The sequence below is a fragment of the Felis catus genome, chromosome A2 (assembly GCF_018350175.1).
Source record: "Felis catus isolate Fca126 chromosome A2, F.catus_Fca126_mat1.0, whole genome shotgun sequence".
Taxonomy (NCBI): domain Eukaryota; kingdom Metazoa; phylum Chordata; class Mammalia; order Carnivora; family Felidae; genus Felis; species Felis catus.
The window spans coordinates 1,266,112-1,284,646 of NC_058369.1; the positions used below are offsets into that span (position 1 = coordinate 1,266,112).

Below are 18,535 nucleotides of genomic sequence, written 5' to 3' on the forward strand. Positions count from 1 at the left end.
TGCTGCTTGTTTGCATGGAGGCAAGTGACTTGACCTCTCTGTGCCTCAGTTTCCCCATCCGAAAACTGCGTCCTCCTCCCTGCTTGCAGTGCCTGGAATACCCACTCTGGCCCCAAATACAGGGCCGGGAGCTCTCCGTTCCCACTGGGTCTTTGTCCCCTGCTCTGCCCTTCACTCTAGGGTGGGGGTCCAGGGGACACCCCCAGATGTCACCCATTGCTGTGGGGTGTGTTACCCTGGGTGGCCATCACAGGGTGTGAACCCCCAAGGAACCGCACCAGCGAGGGATAAAGGTATGGAAGACAGGTCACACCCTGCCTGGTCCGTGACACCCCTGCCCCACTATCCAGATGGGGCAAAGTGAGGCCCCGGAGGGCAAGCCAAGCTTCACACGGAGGCGCCCCAGTCAGTTTAGATGGGGGGGGGGGCGGTCCAGAGACCTCACTCATTCAACCTCTCCCTCCACCAGCATTTATCGAGTACCGACTGTGTACCCAGGGCTCAGGATGTAAGGACTGAGAACGCAGGAACTGGGGACCAACCCCAGACAGTGCAGAGGCCTGAAAAGGGAGGGTTTGGCCGGCTGGAGGGTTTCTAGCTGGAGACCCACCAGCCCTGCCAGGCTCCATACATTGAAACCAAATGAGAAGAAACACATGAAAGCATTTAGTTCCTCATGTGTATTGACCACATTTCACTCAGCGGCCGCACGTGGCTGGTGGCCGCTGTCTTGGGCAGCTCAGAGGGAGAACGTGTCCGTCATTCCAGAAAGTTCCGTCAGAGGCCCCCAGCTCGACAGTCCAGTCTGATGCATTTCTATTTCCAAAGGAGAAGAGAGGGGAGGGAGTTCCTGGAGCTAATCAGGGCGCTCTTGCTGCAGCCCGGGGCGGAGGGCAGGAGCCACCTGGAAATCGGGACTCTGCCGCCAGCTGCGCTGTAGCAAAGTCGGTGCTGGTTGCGACATTGTAACACAGTTTTGCAAAATGTTACCACTGGGGGAACCGGGCGCTGCTTGAACGCCAGAATCTACAACTGTCTCGGGAAGATCCTGGGGACCCCGTGTTTGGAGCCCCTAAGGTTTTGTGCCCAGGAGAGGCTCTCGCTCACCTGTCCTTGGTCCTGGCTCCTATTTGCAGGGCTGAGTCACTGAGCTGATGACCTTGGGTGAGGAGCGACCAGGGCTTAGACCCGCAAGCTTCGGCGGCCCTGGCACCTTCAGGTGCCGCCAGGAACGTGCTGATAGAACACTGACAGAGCCGTGCTCCGCCCGTATGTCTGTGACTCTGTTCTGGGGACCTGCCAGCCTCAGGCCAGGTGCTCTCCCCGAGGGCCTCGGGCGCGAGCGTCCTGACCCCCGAGCCAAGGCTGCGGCGCTGGGCAAGAACCCCGTCCTCCCCCACCCTTGTTGGTGTCCCCGCCTCCTGCTGCTTCACAGGGGGTCGCAAAAAGGAAACTGAGTCGGGGGGAGCTGGAGCCATTACCGTCACCTTCCATCTGGGGAAACTGAGTCCTCATGGGGGAAATGATGGACGTGACAGGAACCCTACAGCATCTTCCCGAGGTTGCCATAAACCCCGAGCCCCGCGTGGGGAGGAGGAGTGAAAGGCCCGGGTGACCGAGGGCATGTGTGCAGGCAGCCGCGTGCTGGAAACGGGCAAGGCCGATGGCCCACCTCGCGGGGTGTCCCAGGCCCTGGGAACGCAGTGCCCTGCCCCCCTCACCCTGGCTTACCCCATCCAGGCAGGTTCTTCCTCACGTCTGACTCGATTCCATAATGTTCTCTTCTGGCCTTGCCCAACAGCAGGACCGGCGAGCTGGGGGTGGGGAGGGGTGGGGTGGGGGCACATGGAGAGCTCGGCCTGGGCACTGGTGACAACGACAGGGACAAAGCCTGCAGGCGTCCCCAGCTCTGAGGGAGGTGCCCGTGTGCCCCCCACCTTGGGGAGCTAAATTGCTCCCCGATGCAGCCCACCCGACACAGACTTGCTCTGCTCATCTTTTTAACTTAAATTGAGGTGAAGTTTCCGGAACAAATCGGTGCTGTGTAGTACATTCACCGTGTTGTGCAACCATCACCGCTGCCTAATTCCAGAAAGTTCCATTGCCCCAAAAGGAAACACTGTCCCCATCGGCAGTCACCCTCTCTCCGTCCCCAGCCCCGGCCCCCACGAGCCCCCTTCCTGTCCGTGGATGAGCCTGTTCTGGACGTTTCACACACGTGGACTCGCACACCACGTGGCCTTTTACGCCTGGCTTTTTTTTTTTTTTTTTTTAAGGTTTTATGTATTTATTTTGAGAGAAAGAGAGCATGAGCAGGGGAGGGGCAGAGAGAGCGCGCAAATCCTAAGCAGGCTCTGAGCTGTCAGTGCAGAGCCCGACGCGGGATTTGAACCCCAAACCGTGAGATCATCACCTGAGCCGAGGTCAGACGCTTAACCACCTGAGCCTCCCAGGCACCCAGTACTTTTTTTTTTTTTAAGTAAAATTTATTTTTTAAAAAAGCTTTAGCTTTACAGAAAAACTGTGCAGATGAGGGTCTCCATGCGCCCGCCCAGCCCCCATTGCGCGCACGTAGCTCCAACGCGAGCCACCGTCTCATGCAGTGCAAAGACCCTGGTCACAGACGTCACCTCCCTGGCGCCTCGGACGTGGCTGGCACCTCCTCTTTCTCAGGTGGAGGCGGGTGGGGCGCCACAGTCATCAGCCTGGGAAAGGCTCCTGGGTCCTCCAGCTTCAGGATTTTCCTGCCACTCCACGAGCGAGAGACGGAGAGAGAGAGACGTGGAAGGGGCGGGATCAGCCGGGAAGAAAACGCAACTCAACTCGTAGAACAGGCTGTACCTATGCCGGCCCGGCAGGGAGGGGGCAGGAGGGGGCAGGGAGAGGGCTTCGGTGAGGGTCGGCAGGGCTCCGACCCACCCACATGTCAGGCTGGGCCAGAGCCAGGGAAGGGGCCCAGAGGCACCGTGAGAGGGACTTGGTGGGGGGTGGCCCTGGAGGGGGCTGGTGGCGGTCCAGTCCTGGGCAGGGCAGCCATGGGGTCTCGGGGGAGGGCTAGGAGGGAACTGAACAAAAGCAGGGGTGGGGCCAGGCTCGGGGATGCCAGGTGGGGCAGGCTGTGTTTCTGAGCCCCGGGTCCCGGTCCCGGGCAGGAGGGGTGACCCACCAGCCTCTGCTGGCCCAGGGGATCCTAGCGCCTGCCCCCTGGCTGGATCCTGAACACGGGACGCTCAGGGAGGGAAGCAGACACAGGAGCTCCAGGGACTGAGCCCGGCACACTCGAGGACCGGCCCCCCGCCCCACAGAGCCCAGGTCACCCGCAGCTCCCCCGGGGGGCTCATGCGCCCTGCTATCTCATCACCTCGCCTGGCTTCTCAGATGAGCCGGAGCACGGGGCAGCCCAGGCTGACGCCCCCTCCCCCCCCACTGGCTCCTGCCTCCGGGAAGCCCTCCCTGGTCCACTGCCTCCCTGCCTGGATCTGGTCAGCCCCGGCTATCCAGCACAAAAGCCTGCTTCCAGCAAGAATTTCGTGATGGCCGAGGGCCAGCCACACGGGACAGGCTGGAATTACCAGGTTTCGTTGGGCTGCATCGGCCAAAGGTAGCAGCCCCACCACCCCGGGCCGCTCGCCTCTGCGCACCCTCGGCTCCGGGACAGCAGAGGGCCGGGCCTTGGATGCGGGGACGTGATGGCGTCCAAGAGCGGGCCAGCCTGGCCGCTCCCGCTTCGGTCCCGGGCAACTCTGGCTGTCCTCTCGGTCTGGCAGGGCCACCCACACGTCGGGAGGAAGCCGGGCCCGCAGCCGCCGCGGACAGACGAGGGTCCAGGCCCCCCGGAGCATCAGGCCAACCCCCTCGGCGCCTGTCCAAACCCCGGACTCCAACGGCATCAGTGAGATCGACGATCGAGAAATGGTTTGGGGCTGCTCGTCACTCAACAGAAAACCAGGACGAGGACCCCCAAGTTTTTATGACTTTTATTAAATCCTTACAAAACAATACAAAAGTCCGGCATTGACGTTGGTGTAAGGAAAATGAGCTGTTACCGGGTCACCTGGTGCGGTGCAGTTAAAGTGCTTGATGTTTCCCCCCCACTTCTAAAAAACTTGAGTTTCTTTTTTTTTTTTTTTTGTCTTTTTTATACATCTGAACGTTGAAACGTTGCCGTTCCCCTCCCCCAGGGCCAAGGGCCGGGCGCCCATTCACAGTAGCGGTTCTGACAGTCCTCTGGGCCACACTGTCCGTGTGACGGGGAGGAAGTGGCTGCCCCACCTTTGGGGAAAAAAAAAAAAGCTCCTCACAGCTCAGCTTTCCAGAGTTAAAACGGCCACGGCACCCGCGGCAGGCGGGGGGTGCATTTCTTTTTTTACAAAAAGGCAGAATCCCCAGTTGCAAAACGTAGAATCACCGATGGGCGAGAAGCAGGGGGCGGGGCGGCCTTCTCCCCCCCCACCCCCCCCCCCCCCGGGGTCTTTGGAAAGGCCAGTCCACAGATCCAGGCGGGCGGGGGACGGGAGGGGCAGTCAGTCCCCACCGGCCACCAGAGACTGCCACAGAAACGGCATGTGAGCTCCCCCAACCCACAAGGCCCCCCAACATTCAAGTATTCAAGAACAGGGAAGGGAAGTCAACCGATGTCTTTAAAAAACGAACAAAACGGGACGAACAACTAGAAGCCGGGGGGGCGATCCAGGCCCGGCCTGCCGCGGAGTCTCGCCCAGACCCCAGGGCCAGGCTGCCCTGGTGGGGGGGGCTGCGGAGACCCCCCCCCCCCCACCCCCGGCAGAAGCACACGAACATGGAGAAAAGGGAAGCCTGTATTGCATAGTGTTTCCCACCCGAGGGAAGAGGGGGGTCAGTCGCCCCAAGCCCGGCGGTCACTCGACATCTGACCCCGGCGCCAAGGTGGGTAGAGGCGGGCACGGAGGTTCCTGGGTGCCCGGGAGGAGGCCGTGGCAGCTGTAGCCGTGTTCCTGAAGGTGGGCACGCAGAAACGCTGCCCTTGGGGGCGGGGGGCTTTAGCAGGACCCCTGGCTGGGCCCTGGCTCTGAGGAGGAGTAAGGGGGGGGTGGTGACAGAGCTTCCTCACCAGACCCAGGGGTGACGGTGAGGGGCAGGACGTGGCCATGGTCAGACTGAGCCCTGAGAAAGGGCACTCCGGTGCCCAGGGTGGGGGTCTGAGGGACCCCCACGTTGGCTGACGGGCGCCTGTCCAACCCCTCCCACTTCCTCTGGCACCGCCCTCCTGGGTGGGCAGGGTCCCCCTTGGAGCGGGCAGGGGAGGGGGCGGCGAGAGCTTAAGGTCAAGGTTCGAGGGAGCCCCGATTGTCAGTCAGAGGCGGGGCCCGGCAGGCAGCCGTGATTCCCACCTGCCCGCACCCAAGCCCCCTCCGGCCACAAGGGAGACCTGAGAAGCCCCCACCCCACCAAGCGACCAGGGTGCTTCAGGGTGAGGGATTAAAGAGGTGCTGTGTCACCCCGGGGAGACGTGGGGGTGGCCCGTCCCTGCAAATACTGTGAGGGCTGGGGAAGGGGTGCGCTTCTGTGCCCCCAGCTCTGGAAGGCGACAAGTGCCCTCCTCTCCTGAGTCACATCTGGGCAGGGTGGGCGTGGGGCGTGGGGACCCTTCACAGTAGAGGTGCGTATCTGGGGGCTGGGACGGGACAAGCCCGGCGACACACCCTCCAACCTCCTCCCCAGGTGCCTGCTTTGCTTTTAACACCTTTAAAGGGAAAAAAAACGGGGGTGAGACAGAAAAAAGAAAAAAAGCCAACAGCAAAAACCTCATATAAAAAGAGCCCCCCCAACTGAGCTTAGCGCCTCGAAGTCCAGCCAGGGGAGGGCAGCCTGCTGGTCACCGGCTGGCAATAGCTTAAAAAACTTTTTAGATTTGATGGGGGGGTAGGGGGGGAGTGACCTATGTACAGAGGGAGGGAGGGGTCACGCGTGGTCTCCCACCAGGACCACGGGGGCCGCGGACAGGCTGGCTCGCTGTCGCCTCTGGGCCAGCCTGCTCTGGGAGGGCGGCGACAGCCGCAGACAGCGCGCAGCTCGGACGACCACGGGCTGGCCCTGCTCCGCCTCCTCGGCCGCGTCCTCCTCCCGCTGGGCCAGCTGCCGGTTCATGGCGATGGCCTCAGCCGCAAATGACGTGAGCTCTTTGGCACAGCTGTTCCTGGAGACGGGGCGGTCACCAAGGAGGTGAAAGGTAGCTTCGGGGCCCGATCCCCTTGGGACCCCTAGAGTCTGTGCAGTACCTCGGGGGGAGGGGCTGCAGGCCCCAGGCATGCCCAGCCTCCCTGGGGGACCAGGACCCCCGCCAGGGGCCCAATCCATCACCATCACTGGTACGAGGACACCCAAGCGCTTAGATGGCTTTCCCAGCCCCCCAATTTAAAGACGGCTTGTCATTTTAATCATCTCAACATTAACCACCCCCGACTTGGGGTCACCCCCCCCCGCTCTCGGGCCCGAGACCCCCACCCCCCCATGGGTCTTACCTCTGCAGGACCATGGGTGTGGGCAGGGTGTTCTCTGGAGCGTACTGTAAGGACAGGGGAGAGGCGGAGCTGAAAGCAGAGCCCAGCTGCCTTCCCGGGGCCCCGCTGGCAGCGACCGAGGTGAGGGGGGGTGTATCTGCTGGAGCCCAGCCAGGCCAGGGGGAGGGCAAGGCAGAAGCCCAGAGCGGTTCTCTAGACCCGCACCCTGCCCCCTCCCCCGCGCCCACAGGTCTCCCGGTGCCCCAGAAGGGGCTGGGAGCCCCTCCACCGGCTGGCCTTAACACCAGGGCCCCAGCCTTTGCTTCCTGTGGACTCCCGGTGCCAACGTCTGGTTAAGACTCCTGCCCGTGGGCCCTCCCTGCTCTGGGCAGGCAGCCTGGCTCGGGGCACTGCTGGCCAGAGAAACGCCAGGCTCTTCCCGGCTTGCGGGTGGGGGGACAGGGAGCAGGACTGGGGTTGGCGGGCCCTGCCCGGGGTTTGCCACCTGCCTGACACCTGCACCACCTCAGCCTGCTCCCCGTGCCAGGCGGGAAGAGGCCCCGATGCCTCCAGGGCACAAGCTCAAGCAGTTTCTGCAGTCCTGGCGCCCGGCTGGAAGCAGGTGGTGGGTCTGACTGCTGCGCCTGGGGCCCCTGCAGACCCCAAGGCTGGGCCCCAGACCCACGTTGCCTCTGGGGGTGTCGATGCTGGCCTCCCCGGGGATGCTCATACCCCTGCTCCAAGTCCCTCCCTTGCCCATCGGAGGCGGGCCAGAGGCGGGAGGTCCCCAGCAGGGCTCACTCACCCCCTGCACCCAGGGGTGCTGCAGGACTTGGGCGGCGCTCAGCCTCTGCTTGGCGTCGCGGACGAGGAGCTTTGAGATGAGGTCTTTGGCAGCAAAGGAGATGTGGGCCCAATCCTTCTCGGGAAACTCATACTTGCCCTCCTGGATGCTCTCAAACAGCATGTTCTGTGGGGGAGGGGCAGGGGGGTGAAATCAGCTGCAGCCAACTTACCCCAACATCCACACCGGCCTGGACGCAACGGGGTACATCGTGACGCTAATCGGTAACAAGCTGCCGTAGGCCCCAGACCCAGCCATGCAGCCTAACCCGTGACCTGAACAGCTGGCCCCCAGACCGCAAGGGGGGGTGGGCAGGGGCTGCAGTGGGGGCCCTGAGGTCAGCTGGCGGGACCGGGGCCTCGGGGGGCCAAATGCCTGAGAGGAAAGCAGGCTGGACTAGAGACCTGGCCTCAGGAGAGTGCTCAGTGAACTCTGCCCAAGAGAAGCCAAGTAGCAGAAAGGCAACTCTGGGCAGCCGGGCTCATGGGAGCAGAAGGTCACCAGGCTGAAACATGATCATCCCAAGCCCTAAATCTTAGTCCTGCCGGACGGCAGATTCCTGACCTCCAAATGCTTCCTCTCCTAGACCATAAAACCAAGGAGTCTGTGTAACCCCAGGAGCACCAGGCCAGCACTGCCCCGTGGTTGCATCAGGCATCACAGGCCAGGATCTCGGCAGCAAGCAGGCCCTGGGGGAGGGCACAGAGGGGTGCTGGGGGTGGGGGACGCACATGCTCAGAGACTGGCACAAGAGGGGACGGGGTGCACGCGCGCACCTGGCAGGCCGGGCAGGCCTCGCCGCGGTCCCAGCCGCAGTCGCTGCCGCAGTGGCCCACGAAAGGCGGGTAGCCGCTGAGCAGGATGTAGAGGATGACACCCAGGCTCCAGAGGTCGCAGCGTTTGTCGTAGATGCTGGCCTCCTCGCTGAAGGCCTCCACCACCTCGGGGGCCATGTACTCCGCTGAGCCGCACTGCGGGCGGGACGAGGCGTCAGGGCCCGTGGAGGGGAGGAGGGGACTGCAGCAGGCCGGGACTTCCCGGCATCACGTGAAGGCCCCAACACTGGGTCACCTGAGCCTGCGGTGCCCGATGCCCAGCCTGGCCAATCAGAGACGGGCTGGGGGCAGGCCCCGCCCTCACACCCGCCCAATCAACAGGTGGCAGGTGCCCACCCGCCCAGCCACCCAATCAGCGGCAGGTGCTGGGAGCCCGCCCCTCCCCTCCCGCCCGCGGCCCCACCCGCCACTTTCCGCGGGCCAATCAGTGGCTGTTGCTAAGCAAAAGCACCAGTTCCACGGGCTAGGCAGCAGAGCCGCCAGCACCTCGAGGTTACGCAACGGCAGGGGCAGCGGGCCGCGCAGCCCCAGAGCAGAACGGAGCGGGTCGCTGCGTGCCTGATGCCTGGGCGCCTCACCGGGGTGAGCAGCTCCGGAGTGGAGATCGGGGAGCAGTCCCCGTTGAGTTTGATGCCGCTGCCCAGATCGAAGTCGCAGATCTTCACAGGGGACACCTAGGAAGGGTGGGAAAAGGCGGTAAGGGAGGGGGGGACGGCGGTCCAGGCCAACCCGGCCCGGGCCCTGGCGCAGGGCAGGCGGTTCCCCGGCGCCCCTCACCTGGTTGGGATGCTCGCAGAGGATGTTTTCTGGCTTTAGGTCCCTGTGGGCGATGCCTGCGGTGAGAACCGGGACTCAGTGGAGGGAGTGGAGGCATTTTCTAGGAGTCTCAGGCAGCTGGACAGGGCACGAGGCTGGACATCCCCGGGAACAAGGGAGCCCCACCACCCACCTTTGTTGTGCAGGAAGTCCAGGGCACTGGCCACGTCCTGCACGACCACGCTGGCCTCCAGCTCGTTAAAGTGCCGCCGCTTGTGAATGTGGCTCAGGATGGAGCCTGGGGCCAGGCCGTGGTGGAGGAAAAACACATACGCGTCACTTCCGTGTCTCCAGGCCACCGCCCAGTGCCTAGTGCCCACTTCCACCCGACAGGGAAGTGCCCACTCTGGCCTCCCTGGGTTCAGAGCCTTCAACCCTGAGCTGCCATGTGGACAGGAAGCTCGGACCCCACAAGCCCCCTCTGATGTGCAGGACGAGCACATCTGAAAAGTCCTCCCTGGTGGCCGAGCCCACAGCCCATTAGGACACAGCTGCAAACGTCCCCCAGGCCCCACATACCGCCCCGCATCTTCTCAAACACCAGGTAGAAGCGATCCTCCTCCTCAAAGAACTCTATCAGCTCTAGAACATTCCTGAGGTGTGGGGGGTTGGAGAGGCAGGAGAGGAGGGAGGCTTCCTAAGGCCCCTGTGCACCCACAGCCCAGCCCAGGAAGGGCCCACCCTTTCCACCCCCACCTGTGCACAGGAAGGCTGGGACCGGGGCCACGGGCCTGCTTCCACCTTGCCCACTCTGGGTTGCCTGCCTGACGCTGGGTCTTCCCCAGTGCACCCTGCACGGCCTCTGCTGCACACTGGATGCTCCCCAAATGCTCGCTGGGGGTGAGGAGGCATTCAGGCCCATTCACACACGGAAAGATGGCTAAGGGCCCGGTTCTGTGGCCAGGTGGGTCACATTACCTGTGTCCCTGGCACTGATACAGCATCTCCACCTCCCGGAAAACCCTGCTCCGAATGTGGCCAGGCTGCTTCTCGATGATCTAAGTGGGGGGGGAGGGGCGGGCAGGAGACAGAGCAGTGGGTCAGCCAAAGCCCCTCCCAAAGCCCAAGGGGCTCCCACCAGAGACCTGCCCTGTGCCATGGCTGAGACCCCATTCGAGCTTAGACCTTAAGTTCTAAGCAGAGCTCTCCTCTTGCGGCCCAGAATTTGCCAGAAGTCAGAACTATGGCGTCAGCACAGGCTGGGGGGAGGGGGGGGGGGTTGCAACATGTTTCCCAAGTGGCATCAGGGGACAGACAAGCTGGACAAGAATGGCAGAAAGAGGAGGCGGGCCTGTTCCGCTCCTGACCCCACAGGCCTCGGGGGCATGTCTGGGGCCTGAGACGCCTGCAAAATGCCCCTTCAGGGTGTCAGCATCCCCTCCCTGCCTGGGAGACCGGTGGCCACTGTGCGGACTCCCACACCACACAGGGGACTAGAGCGGCCTTGGGGTGCCTGGCTGCCAGCCAAGCCGTCCCTGCCCCCTTTGGTGCCAAGTCCCACCTCCCCTGTTCTGTGACAGTCTGGGCAGCTGCCACGGGCGCCCCTCAGCCCAGGCCTGTTTCATGCCAGCCCAGATTGGGCCTCCTGTCAACCAACGGGGACAGTCTCCCCGCGACTCCAGAGCCTCCGGAAGCCACCTTCTGCCCCAGATCCAGCCGGCACCTGGCAGCTCTGGGCCCACCTGCCTCCCGGATTCTCCCCGAGACACCTTCGCCCACAGAAGTGGGGGCAGAAGGTGCCAGCTGGCTCTCTCCGGGCCACCTCGGCCCCCGGGCACCCACTGGGAACGTCTTCCCAGGTTGGATGTTAGGCCCCTCTCACCGGGCAGGCGGGGCAGGCCCGGGGTCCCCTGCCCAGCGCGCCGGCCTGGAGTTGGGGAACACGGTGTGCCACCAGCTCGCCCCTGCAACAGGCAGGCATGGTGTCCGCGTGCTGCCGGGGCCCAGCCTACGTGCTGTCCCGCCTGTCTGGTGACAAACGCACCCGTGCCTCGGAGAGGCAGACCAACCAGATGTCGGGGCCTCGTGACACAATGCCAGCAGCCATGCCCTCCTGAAGAACCTCATCCTACCCCTTGGGAATCTGGCCAGGACCCCACCTCGTGGAGGAAACTGCAGTCCCTCGGGGCAGAGGGATGACCTTACAGGAGGCCCAACAAGGTCTGACTCAGGCTGTCTAACCCCTCAGAGCCTCGTTCCGAACTGTCGAAGGGGCACAGGAGGCCAGGCTGCCCGACGGTCCTTAAGGGGAAAACACTCAGCGCGTGGCCTGTCTTGCAGAAAGCGCTCAAAGCTGAGCATCCAGTTCTCTGGCACCATCACGCCGCCCGACCTGGAACTCACGGGGCAGGGACGATGGCCACTCTTGCCATCAGACTTCTACCAAAGCGCTGGGCTCTGGCCAGCCTCGCTCACCGGGGAGCACCGGTCCTCATTCCTGGTCTGCCAGCCTCCTGTGACCCCCCCCCCCCCCACCCGGATGCAGGGTCACCAGGGAAGACCGGACAGTTTCTCGGAGCACAGGGCCGTACTGCCTGGCCAAGAGACACAGGTTTCGAGGCCACACCCTGGTCTCCCCAGATGCCAAGCCTCCCTGGGCCCCAAGGACGGCATGGCCTTTTAACCCTTGTAACCAACACGGAGAACCGCTTGTCGCTGAGGAGTGGCCTGGGGTGACCCAGCAGGCAAGAGCCAACTCTGACCGAAGCCCCCAGCTCTCAGGCGCCCTGGCACCAGGTCCTCAGCCACCTGTGTAGGGAGCGGCTCCTTATGGTCACTTCCTGCCCAGACTCAGGGGCTCAGAGCAGGCTGACCTAGATTCCCAGGGGTGGCCTGAGTCACTGGCCCTGGGGCCATTTTTAGATACTAGTTTTCCCCCAGCTGCTGGTCCGGGAGCTCAAAGGCCAGCTCCCCCCTCCCGCCACCCGCGGCCAGTGCCAGAGCCCAGGCGCTGCAGGGAGAGGTGCGGGGAGCTGGCCGGGCGCTGGTGCTCACCTTGACGGCGTATTCCTGGTTAGTGATGAGGTTGACGCAGGTCTGCACTCGGGCGTGGGCACCCTCCCCGAGCACGTCTTCTTGCAGCTGGTAGACATCTGGGGAGCAGGGGTGCGGTGAGAGCCGCCCCGGGCTGGCCACGTCTCCCTACACCCCCACCTGTAGTCCTCACTGACCTTCGAACCGGCCCGAGAAGCTGTCGGTGGCCCGGCACCGCTTTTTCTTCTTGCCCCTCTTCTTGGCGTCTGGGATGTCGATGGGCTGGCTGGCGGGCATATCTGCACTAGGAGACCCAGAGGTGAGGCCCGCCCTGCTCAGCAGGCAGCCCCTGCTGCCCTCCCGCACCGGCCCTCCCGCACCGCCACCTTCCTCTCCGGCCCTCACCAGGGCGGGCGGGATGCTCCAGGCTGAAGTCGGTCTCCCCGAGGTGGGTCTGGTCTAGGGAGAAGGCCAGCTCGAAAGGGTTCTGCCCCTGCAGGGGACAGGACAGGAGGGCTCTCAGGGCCTGCCCAGAGAGTGACCCAGCCCCCGCGTCTGCATCCACAAGTCCAGGGGGACAAAAGCCTGGCTTTGCCTGACTGTAAGGAAATGGTCCTTCTTCCCCCGAACCCCAGGGCCCTCGGGGTGTCCAGGAAAGGGATGCGCTGTGGGGAGGGGCCCCGAGCAGGCAAGAGGGCCTGGCGTGAGTCACTATGGTGCCCAGGCCAGGCCTCGCGGCTCACCCGGGACAACCTCCGCAGCCCAACTGGCCCCCTGGGCTGCAGAGGATCAAAGACAGCAAGGCGGTCAGTGGGAGGGGGTGAGTCACCGGCTTCTGGCTTCTAGGCGGGGTTCCCAGCAGGGGTGGCCCTGCCTGCTTTCCCACAGCCTCCAACACGAGGCCCTGAATTTCTGGCCTCAGTCTTCCCTCTGTGAAACAGGGAGGCACTGCCCTCCTGGTCATGCGCTGCTCCCTCTGAGGTCCCACTGTCGCCCGACCATGGCTCATAGGACGGGCCTCCAAGGCCTCCGGCTGCAATAGTGTAGACACCGGACCGCCCTCTGCCCAGCCCTGCCCGGGCCACAGCCAGCACTGTCCCGTTTTGCCACCAGGACAGAGCTCCTCACAGGCTCCCATGCCCAGCTAAGAAACCATCCTTGCAGGGAGAGGCCCACTGGAGGTCACCCGCTAGTCCCCAGGACCGGAGGAAGGGTGCTAGACCCTGAGCAGGGAAGGAAGGCAGCTGGGGCTTGGAGAAACCTTGTCTTACCCGCCCGAGAGAGCTGCTGGAATAATCTTCTGCAGAGCAGATGGGCCACAGTGAGGACGGATGGCCCCTGGCTTGAGATGTGAGGCCTTTGAGGCCAGGACACTGAGGCCCAGCAGAGGCCTTCAGGAGATAGCTCTAATTTAGCTCCCTGCACCCTGGCCGATTAGGTGGCCGGGGCCTCAGGTGGGTGAGGGGGCCTCTGTGCACGGTGGTGGTGCTGATGCTGGGTGACCCGAGCCAGGTCACTGCCCCTCCCTGGGGCCTCAGGACAACTGGGGACGGGGCTCCAGCAGGAGGATCATCCAGAGAAGGAACTCCAGGAAAGCCCCAGAGAAACACCGAGGGGCCCAGGGCAGAAGGAGCTGGGCCAGATTCCTACAAACTGGAGGCCCGGAAGCCAGGCCGGCAGCAGAGGGGGCAGGCGGAGGTCAGAGGGAGCGGCTGAAAACACAGGCGCAGGCCTCTCAGCCTCCCCACCCCCCTGTGCAGGGCTGCGAGGAGGCCTGGGCCGGGCCAGGCCAGGCAGACGGGAGAAGGGAGTGCTCCGGCCCTTGGCCCTGCCCGGTGGGGGTCTGGCCTCCGTAGGGAGGCAGGCACATAGTCACCAACGCCAGAAACCAGCACCCTGCCTTGGGCTCCTCCAGAGGTCTCGAGAGGGACCAGGTCACTACTTCTACCTGGGAGGAGGGGCCCCAGGGTAACCACATAGGGGTGGACAGCAGCGGGGGTGGGGGGGGACGCTCAGGGCCAGCAGCCGCTCACCTCCGTCTAGTGACCTCGGCCCCAGGCCTGACCCACGTCTGTGGCTGGGTGATGGAAGGAAGCTGCCTGTAGCTCCTCGGACCGAGGAACAGTGCGAGGACCCTCAAGGGGGCCTATGGGTCCCCTCGCCACCCCCACAAGCCTGTCCCAGCCTCCACCTTGGTGGCTTGGCCACCCCTGATGAAAGCAGCTCCTGTGTCCTTGTCTCCACCTGCAGGGAGACTCGGGGCAAACATCTCTTTCCAAGGCTCCGATTTCCCAACTGAAAATGGGGAAAGTGTGTTGGGAGACGCCCAGCAGAAAGGGTCCCGGCAGTGCTGCTGCTGGACTGGGGCGGGAGGGCGAGGCCCAGCCCAAGAAGCAAGCTCAGCATGGCGGGAGGGGAGTCCCAGAGTGGCCGAGAGGACCTTCTCATAGCTGAGGCTCCCTGGCCAGGGTCCTTCCCACTCCTCAGGACTCCCATGGTCCCACCTGGGAGCAGCCTCCAGTCCCAAGCAATGTGGGCGGGCTGGGCCTGGGGCTGGCCTCAGGCCTCCAGTCAGCAGGCCTTGGCAGGAGGCGGCTGGAATCATCCAGAAAGTTCGAGTTTGCTTTGGCTGCCGTGCTGGCCCCTCACATTGACCCTGCCCTAGCTCATGCCCAGCCCCAGGAGGGAATAGACCACTGCCGGTGACGTCTCGGGTCCACCCCCCGCTTCAGCCCGGCCCCGGACACTTGGACTTGCCAAGGCTGTTGCTCCCCTGGCAGGGGGGAAAGCGAGGATGACAGGCGTGTGGGCAGGGGTGGGGCACGCTGGCCCAAGATGTGGCTGGACAGGCCTGGGAATTCTAACCCAAACAGTCTCAGCTTGCTCCTCCCACCCCGGTTCTGGGAGTGCCTGTGTACACACACACACACACATGAAAGTGCGCCGCGCGCGCACGCACACACACACACACACACACACACACACACACACACACACACACACGGGCGCGTGCCCACACACACCCAGGTCCTGCCTTCTTTACAGGGCAACAGGTCCCTGCCCAAGAAGGCCCAGGGAAGCCATTACATAACGCGGCTGGTGGGGTGGGGAGGCCGTTGACATCACTGCGTCCCCTGAGCCAGCCCCGTGGGGCCCCTCCCCAGCACCTGCCCGCCCCCCCCAGACTCGCTCATCTGAGACCAAGACTGCAGCCATGGGGCCACCGCAGAAACTTCCTGCTCCCACAGGAAATAGCACTTGGGCCCGGACTGTCTGGGAGGCGCAGGGCTGAGGGGCATCCAATTCACTCCCTTATTCCAAGGACCACCTAGGAGGGCTTTCTGGGACCTGCAGTCCTACCTCGGATTCCTGGAGGAAAGACCCCACAGACCCACAGGTCCAAGGCGCTGAGGACTGGACTGTGGCCTGAGCTCCCTAGCAGTGCACAGGGGTTTGCAGGGGACACACAACCAGGTGCTCCCAAGGGCCTGGGGGCCCTGACCGCGCCTGGGGTTCCTAGAGGAAAGACCTCACAGTCCCCAGGGCGCTGGGGACTGGACTGTGGCCCGCTGACCACCCCCACCAGCGCACTCCCGGCTGGGGCAGCCCCAGACACACGGCGGGGGGGTGGGGAGGGCGGGCAGCAGCCACGGGTGGATCCCGGGGTTGGGGGCTACGCGCCCCCCACCGGCCACTCGAGTGGTCCAGCCCCAGGCGACCCCAAACCCACCCGGCCCTCACCTTGAACGAACGGTGGAAGCCCTGAAGTTCGGCTGTTTTCTTCTGCACCATCTTCTGTCCGGGCCCCGCCAGCGGGGGAGGGGACGGCGGGCCCGGGGGAGCGGCCCGTGGGCGGGGGGCGGCCGGGTAGGGGACCCTGCAGGCGGGAGCAGACAAAGGAGAACGTGAGTGGCTGCGGCCAGCGCGCCGTGAGCCCCGGACGCCGAGGCTCCGCGGGGCCCGATCCCCGAGACCGGGTCGGGGCCAGGCCAGCGTCGCCGGGCCGCACTCACCGGGGTCGGACTCGGGCCGGGGCCGCAGTGCCACCGCCGCCGCCGCCCGAGACACGCAGCCCGGACCCCACTGCGCGGACCGCGCGGGGAACAGCGCCGCCGCTGCCGCCGCCGCCACCACCGCGGACTCCTCTGCCTGGGCCGCCGCCGCCGCCGAGAGGAGCCGGGCGCACCGCCCCGCCGCCGCCTTTATAGGCCAGGCTTCGCCCCGCCCAATACGCATGCCCCGCCTCCGCCAATCCCGCCCACAAGCGCACAACGGGGGCGGGGCTGGAGAGCTCGCCGGGCCGCGTGCGGCTGCGCACTCGGGCCTGGAGGGGTTTCCGCGCGCCTGCGCAGTGAGGTGCGCGGGGCTACAGGGGAAGGACCTGGGAGGGATGTTGGCGGTTGTGGGCAGGGGTGTGGGTGCTGGACTGGCCGCCTGAGGCCCTGGGAGGCCCGCGGATCCCCGGCACCGAGCTGAAGCCGGGCCCTACGCTCTGGCAACTCCCCCGGGATGCCGGCCAGGGCCTGGGACACACTGACTCCTTTGGGCGACTTCCCTGCCCTAGAATACACCATGGCTCCCTCTTGCAGCTCCCCAATCCCGGAAGAGCGTGCTGTGGCTCTCTCTAGATTAATGCCACAACCTGGGACCCTGGACCAAGAAAGAGCCCCGGGGGTGGGGGGCAGCCAGGACAGGAGATAAAATGCCATCCCATTTGGGCCGGCGCCCCCACCACCCAGGCTCGGTAGAATCGGCTCTTCCGGAGCTGGGCCAGCTCCCTGTCCCTGAAGCACTGTGGTGCAAAGTCCTCAGACTCCAAGCCCTGGGCGCGTGGAAGCGCAAGCCTGTGGGGTGAACCCACCTCCGTCTCCTCCAGACCTCAGCTCGCCCTGCCACCACCCAAACCCAACTGTCCCCCAACCAGGCCCCGCTGACCTGAAACTGAATTGTCCCCTTCCAGGGGGCTGCCTCTATGTGCCGCCTGCCAAGGCCACAGCTCAGGCCACACCTGACTTCAGTCAGCCCCAAGTCCTCTGTCCCCTGCGTGTGTGTGCGTGTGTGTGTTTGTGTAGACACACACTTTGGCTTCAAGTGCCTGGGGTGGGGCTGTTAGACCTGCCTGCCCCGGAGAGGCCACCTGGAAGCTGCCTCCTCCTCCTCCCTCCCTCCTTTCTTGGCTGTCCCCTCCCACCTCTGCCTCCACAGGGGCCCTCTCTGTGTGTACATGGTTACCTGAAGGTTTTCATGCGCTTCGGGTGGCTCAGGGGGGTACAGATGGGTCACTGCCCCTCCTCGGGTCAGCTCCATAAGAGCACAGCCCTGTCCACTGCCCATCCAGAGCCCAGCACACCGGGCCTGGTGCACGGGGAGTGCTCACCGAATATTGCTGGAAGGAATAGGTGTGTCTGAGCGTCTGTGTGTGCATGGTTGTGTGTTTGTGCCTACGGGGCTTGTGTAAGTGTGTTAGCCTCTGTGGCTTCTGTAACACGGCGTCGCACACTGGGGAGGCCTGAAACAGAAATGTATGCTCTCCCATTCTGGAGACCAGGAGTCTGAAATCAAGGTCTCCGCAGGGCCACACCCTCTCGGAAAGCTCCAGGGGAGGATGCTTCCTGCTTCTCCCAGCTTCCGGGGTTGGAGTCCCTCAGGCTTGTAGACGCCTCCCCCTGCTCCCCGCCTCCACCTTCAGGTGGCCGTCTCCTCTGCGTCTGCTCTTTGCTCAGCACCCCTCATCTTGTCCAGTTATACCTGCCAAGACCCTGTCGCCAGATGTCACATTCACGGGTTCCAGGGGTTGAGTCGTGGACGTGTCTTTCTGGGGAACGTGGTTCAGCCCAGGACAGGAAAGTCGGTCTACACCCCAGTGTGGGTGTTTAGCTGCGTCCTCCCTCACGTGTGCACCTGTGTGGGGTTGCCATTCACACTGACCTCAGGGAACGGAAACGAACGAAGGCCTTGCCCCGGGGCCATCTTCCCAGGTGCAGCCACGCTCAGGGCCTGGTGGCCGATCCTGGAGCCTGGCCAGTGGGGACAGACTTGTTCCCAAAGCCAGAAGCCAGGCCCAGCACTGGGCACCGTTCAGACAAGCTGCCTCAGCGTCACACAGCCCAGACAGGTGGTCCCTTTGTGGGCCCCAGGCTGTAGGTGGGCAGACAGGACGATGGCCCTGCCTCTGGGGTCTTTCCAGCAGGTCTCCCCAGTACTAGTGACGTAGTGGCAGGTCATTCTTCGTGGGGGCCGTCCTAGGCACTGCGGGGTGTTGAGCAGCGTCCATGCCCTCCCACTTGATGTAGAGCACGCCCCGAGTTATGACAGCCACAAGTGTCCCCAGACATCACCAGTGTCCCCTGCTGACTCCTGCAGTCCCTTGCCCAGTGTGTGAGAAGGTGGGGACCGCGAGGGGAGCGCACACTTGTGTGAACGCTGGGAGGGGCCGCGACGCACACGGTGGGCCCCCTGAGCGGGTGGGGGCCATGCGTGAAGCGCACACACGTGCAGGCTTCTGTGCGCACCCCGGGCTGCATAGGGGTATGTTCAATCAGTTCACGCACATACCCTGAGCAGGTCAGGTCAGAGACGCCCCCCCT

At 64.3% G+C, this 18,535-nt stretch overlaps 1 protein-coding gene across 2 annotated transcripts; it reads right to left on the reverse strand.

Annotated features, from left to right (window-relative positions):
- Positions 1-3,961: 3,961 nt before the first annotated feature.
- Positions 3,962-16,098, reverse strand: MKNK2 (MAPK interacting serine/threonine kinase 2). Of its 2 annotated transcripts, XM_003981613.6 has the most exons (14): positions 15,962-16,098; positions 15,690-15,825; positions 12,354-12,441; positions 12,146-12,247; positions 11,970-12,067; positions 9,894-9,973; positions 9,495-9,568; positions 9,109-9,213; positions 8,937-8,992; positions 8,738-8,833; positions 8,100-8,294; positions 7,285-7,449; positions 6,501-6,544; positions 3,962-6,175 (listed from the first exon to the last, which is right to left on the reverse strand). In XM_003981613.6, exons 2-14 carry the CDS (start codon positions 15,738-15,740, stop codon positions 5,941-5,943), a joined length of 1,389 nt encoding a protein of 462 aa, XP_003981662.2. In that variant the 5' UTR covers positions 15,741-15,825; positions 15,962-16,098; the 3' UTR covers positions 3,962-5,940. The 2 variants fall into 2 exon arrangements, with proteins under 2 accessions (XP_003981662.2, XP_044899013.1); XM_045043078.1 differs by lacking the exon at positions 8,100-8,294.
- Positions 16,099-18,535: the final 2,437 nt, after the last annotated feature.